The sequence below is a fragment of the Phaethon lepturus genome, unplaced genomic scaffold (assembly GCF_000687285.1).
Source record: "Phaethon lepturus isolate BGI_N335 unplaced genomic scaffold, ASM68728v1 scaffold21526, whole genome shotgun sequence".
Classification (NCBI taxonomy): domain Eukaryota; kingdom Metazoa; phylum Chordata; class Aves; order Phaethontiformes; family Phaethontidae; genus Phaethon; species Phaethon lepturus.
The window spans coordinates 52,933-60,477 of record NW_010547167.1 but is presented as its reverse complement, the minus strand read 5'-3'; the positions used below and the strand labels follow the sequence as shown (position 1 = coordinate 60,477).

The window sequence follows — 7,545 nt, the reverse complement described above, 5'->3', positions numbered from 1 at the left end:
ATTTATTCATTTCAAAGTCCTCGTGGCTTTGAAAGGTGCTAAAGCTGTTAGTTCTTTTTTTTTCTCCTGTCTTTACAGTAGGAGACTACGATAGCTTTTCTCTGTGAACCCAGCTTGTGTTCTCAGTGTAGCCTGGCATCTGCGTTGTACGGAGTATCGCCACAACTGGCTCCAGACCTACAGCTTTCCTTGCTGGGGAGGCCGAGAGCTGGGTAGAGCTCTTACCCTGTGAAAAAGGAGCTCAACAGCTGCATTTGGCGAAGTTGTGGGGGAGGCATGAATGCAATTCCACTGCTTTTTAGGAATAAGTACAAAGGGGCTCAGCCTGCAGAGGCATTGTTTTAGCGAGCAATGAATTACTGATTTTTTAAAAAATCTAACAGACAAGGAATCGGAAAAAATGAGAAAAGGCTTTTAAAGAGAGGAAAATCTGTCACCGTGTGAACAAAAAAAATCACAGAAGCTTTCCTCGCCCCGTCGCGAAATGGCCCCCCGCACCCCAGGCAGCGAGCAGTTGCAGAGCTCAGCTGTGCCTGTGGTTAATAATAAACGGGCTCGCTCGGGCAGGAGCGCCAGCCTGCACACCCCCATGCTGCTGCCGGCCCCGCTCCCGCCTCCTCCCCAGGCGGCCCAGGCACCGCTCCAGTACCCACCCGGCCTCCCTACGTGAGACGGGCGCCCAGAGGTAAGCCAGACGCCAGGCCGTCGCCTCACGAGGTTGGACGTGCCAGATCGATCACGAAGGGGAGGCGTGCAGGGGCGGTTTGGAGGAGGGAGGAAAGCTGGTCTGTGCTAGAGCTGCCTGAAAATTGCACTAGGCATCTGCAACGTTTCGTTACGAGGCAAAAGGTCGGACGGGTCTCGCTCCAAAACTTGCCCAAGTTTCAAACATCTTTCCTGGCTGAGTTTCCAGTGAACATCAGCTAATTGGGTTTCAGGTGGTGACCAGCTGGTTTTTAGCCACCGGCCAGCACAGCTTGGACACTCCTGGCTGTTGTGCTTCAGAGTTTGGGGGCGTTGTTAAAATTCAGAGCACAACCCAAGCAGCTCAGCCGACCTTTGGCGTAACCTTGTTGGCTTAATGGATTTTTTCCCAGAGCTGACTTTGCCCCTGAGAGCAAGGGATGTGTACACACACAGAGCGATACTGGGACATTTCTGTGAACCACTCAGGCTGCTGAGCTTAGCGCTGCACAGGCAGAAGTTGTAAGCATGAAGTAAGAGCTTTTGCCACTTCTGTGACATGATATGATTCCATAAACTTGATTAAGATTTTTTGTCCTTAGAAGGGATTTGGAAATTACAGTTTCAATCAGGTGTGTATTGTGTCTAGCTGAACTAGTCCCTCTTTTCTTGGGTTACACAGCCCAAGCTGTCCTGTACGGCTGAAGTCTTCAGATTTGGGCAAAAGATACTCTTCCTGGGTATAAGATGTTTCTGTATAGCTGTAGTGTCACACACTGTACTGAGATCAGAGCTACGTTCTGCTAAGTGTGACATGAACACAGTAGTGTATTTCAATGAATTTGCCATCTAAATTAACAGCAGATACAAAGAACTGAAGAAAGGAATCCTTTCCTCCTGGTTGAAGGGGTGAGGAATAGAAAGGCTGAAGGGATACAGCCAAATGCCCAGGGAAAATATGTGAAGCAGCCAGGCATTGAGTGAAACTGCCCCAAGGCCCAGACCAGACCAGTTCCTTTACCCTTTACAACTCTCTTTCCTCTCTTTCTCTGTTTGGAAATGCATTTAATTAAAGTGAATAGGAGTTGCTAAGAGACCAGAGGAATTCTGAAGTTTGTTGCTGGGGCTGAATTGCCACTCTGCTTCCAAGGCTTTGCACTAAGAAGGATGATGTAACACAAGCCTACATAAAGCTCTCTTTCCAGCTCTAGGGAAAGTGGCTCTTTCCTCCTGGTAGTTACAGTTCAGTCTACTAGTTCTCAGCTCTTGTCTTTATTTTACTGAACTGCTTGTTTCCTCCTAAACCCCGTCAAAATGCAGGTTCATCTCTTTATAGCATTCCTCTGCCTGCATCCGCCTTGTAGATTTTTCTTGTGATCTTTCAGGTTGGAGGTAGCAGTGGCTGAGCCTGCAAGTTGTCATGAGCAAGTAGCTTTGGAAATCAAAAGGTTGTCTACTTCTAAACTCTTTCTAGTTCATTAGTCTTCATCCTTTCTTCTGCTCCACCACAATTTCAGCCTCGCATTGACAGTGGGCCAGGTGAACTCTTCCAACTCCATTTCTGCAGCTTAACATTTTGCTTTGATAGCCTGCTTCATGCTTGAAACACCAGGAGTCTCCAGGCAATCTCCTGGGCAAGGGTTGTTTACCTACCAAGATCAAGGCAAGAGATGATATGTTTAGCTTCGCACTCGCATCATTGCTAAATTACTTCTTTCATTTTTACCTGACCTTTGTCAACTCAGGACCATCCATATGCGCAAGATGATTAAGAAGATAACCTATAGCCTGGGAAGACATGTGTCTGCTGTGGAATGTGGGACCACCCAGGTGATAAGATTTCTGCATGGTGAGTAGTGTATTCTGAAACAGCTCCTGGGTGGAAAACATTTTCCTCATCTGAATGCAGCAAGGACCTTGCTGGCAGTGTTCTGGGAACAAAGCAAAGAGCAACGATAGCCTTGATTCACGGTAGTCCTATAATATACTGAGTTACTATGGCATCCTTGGTGTTTCCACTCTTTTAAAGCATATTCTTTGGGCATGGTTGCAGGGCTTCGTTCGTTCACAGTAATGTTGATTTAAAGTAGTGTTACTGGAACCAGTGACAACACAGCTGCAAAAATGGTGGCAGAGGAACACTGAGTGATGATGATGATGAAGATTATTATTCATATTAACAGTAGAGGTATTTTGCAAATTTTTCACTTACATAAACCACAGCTTTAGTCTTTGTGAAGTTGTGAATTCACCCCAAAGAACATCTGCAGAGGGGGATAAATTTATTGTGATGATGACAATTTGCCTTTTATGAAACAGCTCAGTAGTTACTGCAAATACCCAAGGAAATAATTAACTTTTCTGTGTTTATCCCCAGGTGCTTATGTCAGGATTCAGCCTTCCGTACAGGAAGCCCTGATGGAGGGGAGACCAGTCGTAGCCTTGGAAAGCACCATCATTACACATGGCATGGCCTATCCTCAGAATCTTAGGTGGTGGCTTTTGATGTTCCTCATGCAACAAAATTGTAAGAACGATTCATGTAACTGGTGGATTGGTATCAGTATTCTTGGTCAAGCCAAAACCCTTGTAAGAGCAAATGGAAATGTGAGGCTGCTAGGTATGCAGAATATGAGCTCTGATGTAAAATGATTGTATTTGGACTTTTAAGGACGTATCTGGGGTACCTATTTATCTCTTTAACCAATACCTTAAGTTTGAGGCTTCCTTTGAAATGTGGCAGCAGATGATGTCATTACTTGCTCTAAGAGAGAGCTGCCATCCTTTTTAGCTGCATAAAACACTCTGCAGTTTCTTTTGGTATATCTTTTGTAATGCAAGAAGGATCGGAACACAATAGTGAAATCTGTTCCTCGGTGCCATTCAGACCAGCTACTGTGAGAGGTGCTGGTCCCCTCGATGCCTTCTGTACCCTGCCTAGAGCCCCCTCCCCTCTACCCTTTATTTATTGATGTCAGTAGACTTGTGTTTCATTGAGTTACAGTGCCAGAAATCACTGCACTCTCCCCTCCATCCTTGCTTCCAGAAAGCACAGGAAGGTTTCAGTATTGATTTTCTATCGTACTTTTTATCTGGCCATTATTCTGCCTGACATTCTGTCTTAGAATGAAGCTCAAAAGACGTGGGTTTGGGGAGGAGGTTAGGTTCAGTAGTTAAAGATTGCCTAGCGTATGTATGGATAGCTCAGAAAGGGAGAAGAAGCTGATCTTAAAAAGGATAGTGTATGAATGATCAAGTATAAAACCTGCAAAGATTAGAAATATCTAGTCTGCAGCCCTAGAGCATCCTCAGGCTGCAGCTTTTTGGCACTGTTGTTACTCTATACCTAACTGCCTGTATTGTGAAAAGTGTATCCCAGTCATTTGAGCAGGGCTTGAATTACCTGGAGTTTCTGTGAAGGTATATGATCTCAGAGAAATAACAGGTAATAGATACAGAAAGGTCCTATTTTGAGAAGCTCCCTATTTTCAGTAGTCTATTGTATTGCCAGATTGGCCTGTAAACCAAGTGATTTTTCTCAAAAAATGAAGCACAGAGCTTGGACATTGCTGTCCTGAAAATGTGAGCTCCGCACTTCTTCAAATTCAAGCGCAAAGACTTCTGCCATTAGGAAGATACAGAAGAGGAACTGGACTTAGCTGAAATCACAAGAACTGTATAAAACTGGAAACTGAGAATGGTGGTCATCAAACATGGCAGTTTTCTTCTCTGATTGTTTGCCTCACTAATTTTGTGATTGCTGTCTCATTTATCTTATCCTAGCATGGCCAGAGAGGTGGAAGGTATTGTAACAACAAATGGAGCAGTGCCAGCCACTGTAGGGATTTTAAGGGGTCGGATCCATGTGGGACTCACAGATGAGGAACTTGAGTTCTTGGCAAGCAGTAAAAATGTAGTTAAAGTGTCTCGGAGAGATCTTCCTTTCGTCCTCAGCCAGGTATGGTTTGCAGACTTTCTATTCTGGTGGTTTTTGTACAGCAATAGAATAGTGCTTTCCAACTTCAAGACAGGTGGCTTTTAAACCTCTTGAAAATACTGTGTAAAGTGATATCTGATCGGTAAGCTCGAGTGTGGTCCTATGTAGAGTCAAAATACAACAGAGCAAGGGAATAGCAGCCATGAAATAGGGCTCCTGAAATGTCATTCTGGGTTGGCTGGCAAGCCATGGGCACTTGGCTAAGAATATTCTTATTGGCATGATAAGACATCATCACGTTACATGTAAACAATGAGACACGCAGGCCATCCCGAGCTTAAGGTGACAGTTTAAGGTGACACTAGTTGTCCATGAAGCTTTCTGGTTGGAAAGCCCTGGAGAACAAAGGCCTTTGCTGTCATCAGAGCAAGAATGGCTTATGTAGCAGGGACGATGATTCCTCTGCGTTTTTGCCTGATAGAATATTTGTATCAGAATTTCACTTGTCTGCTGGTGACAGAAGGCTGTTGTGACATTGCTGGTGTCAGACCACAACCATAGCTGCCCACATGCCATATTCTCCATGTCACCCTGGGTGCTGACTGTGACTGGTTGTCCCCTGACAGGGCTTGTCTGGTGGCACTACCGTGTCCGGAACAATGATTGCCGCACACAAAGCGGGGATCCCTGTGTTTGTGACAGGTGGCATAGGAGGCGTCCATCGGGGAGGAGAGAACAGTAAGAAAATCAATACATTCTACTTTTCTCTTTGTTGCTACTGTTTTATTTAATTCCATCTTTTTCCTTTTCCCCAGTCTGTCCTGCAGTAACTGTTCAGAAGAGTAAAGTTATCATTCTTCTTGACCACACTATGGTTGTTTTCTCCCCGGTGTCTCCTTTCCATAAGCTTCAAAATACTCCTTTTGAGCACTGGCCAGTTGTTAAGAGGGTGGGAGTTTCTCTTTATCGTTTGCTTACACGGGGTTATATGGATATTGTTTCCTCGTGCAACAGGAGCTGGCTGTACTTTTCCCACTTTGTAATGGCTGATAACTGATACTGGCTACCAAGCAGTGTTGTTACCGACTCTCTCTTAGCTGGGGAGAAGGAGAGTCTCACTGCAAAAGAGAGTTAGGCCTTGGTCCGTGTTAGAGGTGCATGCTCCTCTCTGGAAAATGGCCCAGCCTTGGCAGTGTAGTTTGTGACCTTTATGTACATTCTCTCTTCTTAGCCATATATATTCCTAGCATAGCCTAAGTGCACTGCCCTGCTGGATGCCATCCCTTTTCAGATGTGATGTAAATTCCAGACCAAGGAGTTTTCTGAGGTCATCAAGTTCCTGTAGCTCTTTTTTTTTGGCCAGTGTTGTCAATACCAAAATGAAAATCTATTTAAATTATGTTCCATCTCCTTGAACTTTGTCCTTGCTATATCTTCTTTCTTTTCTACCAAATTTTTGCATGCTGTTCATTGATGTGATCAAAGAGCCGAGAGATACAGTGCAAGGCTGCACCTCTGCCCTAAGCTATGTGACTTCTTTTTGTCAATAGCTCTTTCAATCGCAACACCTAAAGGCATGATCTAAACCTGTCATATTTGTCTATGGATCTAAGTGGTTACAAAAGCAGGCAGTGGCATCCCAAGCAGATACAGCTTGTTAAGAGGGCAGATCCCATCAACTTGGAGTACAGCACAGTCACCGACACAATGGCTGCTTGTCCCTTGACAGCTCTGGATGTGAGTGCTGACTTGACAGAGCTAGGACGAACTCCGGTTGCTGTTGTATCTGCAGGAGTCAAGTCTATCCTTGATATTGGCAGGACACTGGAATATCTGGTAGGTAGCATGGACTGCTGAGCCTGAAAGCAGATAATGTTGTACCTTGTATACAGAATGCCCAAGTGGTGTTGGGGTAGGTATTAAGCCTAAGATTTTTAGAAATTACTATTGAGAGGACATGAAGGTGTATTTACAGTTGGGGCTAGACAAGCACACTGGGCTGCTCTCTAACACAAATCTATCAATCAGTGCCCAAGGGGCTGTTCCAGCAGCTGTTCCAACTGAGGCCAAAAGCAGCGCCAGCTGTGCCCTCTTTCTCTGGCCTTAGACTTGCTTTTCTGGGACAATGCTCCAGAATTGGTGGATCAGACAAGCTAGATCCATCAAACACTAAAATAAAATCAGAATTAAAATGGGAATCAAGATGATATTCAATAGAGTCACTTTTTAAGGTTTCGTGTGTTAGAAACTACCAGGGCCAGCACTTCAGGTGACAGCCAACACCAATACTTCTCAATCACAAACAGAACTCGTTTATATTCCTGTCAGCTCATGACTTATCGTCAGATCACAGGTTGTTACCTTGGACTCAGTACTGCACTAATGACAGCTGCCTGGCTTTTGATCAGCTGTGAGCACAAGCATCCATGCATGTTTCCTGTGTCTCAGTAAGCCAGATTCTGTCTAGCCAGTTACCATATCTGGCTCTTTGTTTTGAAAAGTGTGGGTGATAGAATGGAATAGAATGGGATGTATAAAAATAACCAAACCCTGTGCTAAAGAAAGGCAGTTTCTATCTGGGTAGAAGGAAAAAGTCCCATTCTTTTGTGGGGTCCCTTTTCCCTCCACTGATTACCTGCTTGTCTCACCTCCATTGCCACAGGAAACACAGGGAGTCTGTGTGGCTGCCTTTGGAGAGTCAAGGGAGTTCCCAGCCTTCTTCTCATGCCAGAGTGGCTTCCAGGCACCATATCATGTCCGGGACGAAGAGGAGGCAGCTGAACTCATTGGTGTGTTTCAGAAGGGAAAAGCCCATGTAGGGCCCTGGAAAAGAGGGACACAAAAATCACCTTGGATGAGGCACTTTCTTTTTTAACTTTGGAGAAGAGTTTGTCCGAAAAAACAAGCCATCCTACCTCCCCCAT

General features: G+C 44.9%; 1 protein-coding gene across 1 annotated transcript in view; it reads left to right on the top strand.

Moving 5' to 3' along the window:
• Positions 1–2,448: 2,448 nt before the first annotated feature.
• Positions 2,449–7,545, top strand: part of LOC104622699 (pseudouridine-metabolizing bifunctional protein C1861.05-like) — a 22,822-nt gene continuing 17,725 nt past the window's right edge. Inside the window, exons 1-6 of the mRNA XM_010289564.1 lie at positions 2,449–2,533; positions 3,062–3,176; positions 4,468–4,642; positions 5,248–5,359; positions 6,351–6,457; positions 7,284–7,410. Coding sequence (XP_010287866.1) covers positions 2,449–2,533; positions 3,062–3,176; positions 4,468–4,642; positions 5,248–5,359; positions 6,351–6,457; positions 7,284–7,410 — 721 coding nt within the window. The remainder of the gene's footprint in view (positions 2,534–3,061; positions 3,177–4,467; positions 4,643–5,247; positions 5,360–6,350; positions 6,458–7,283; positions 7,411–7,545) is intronic.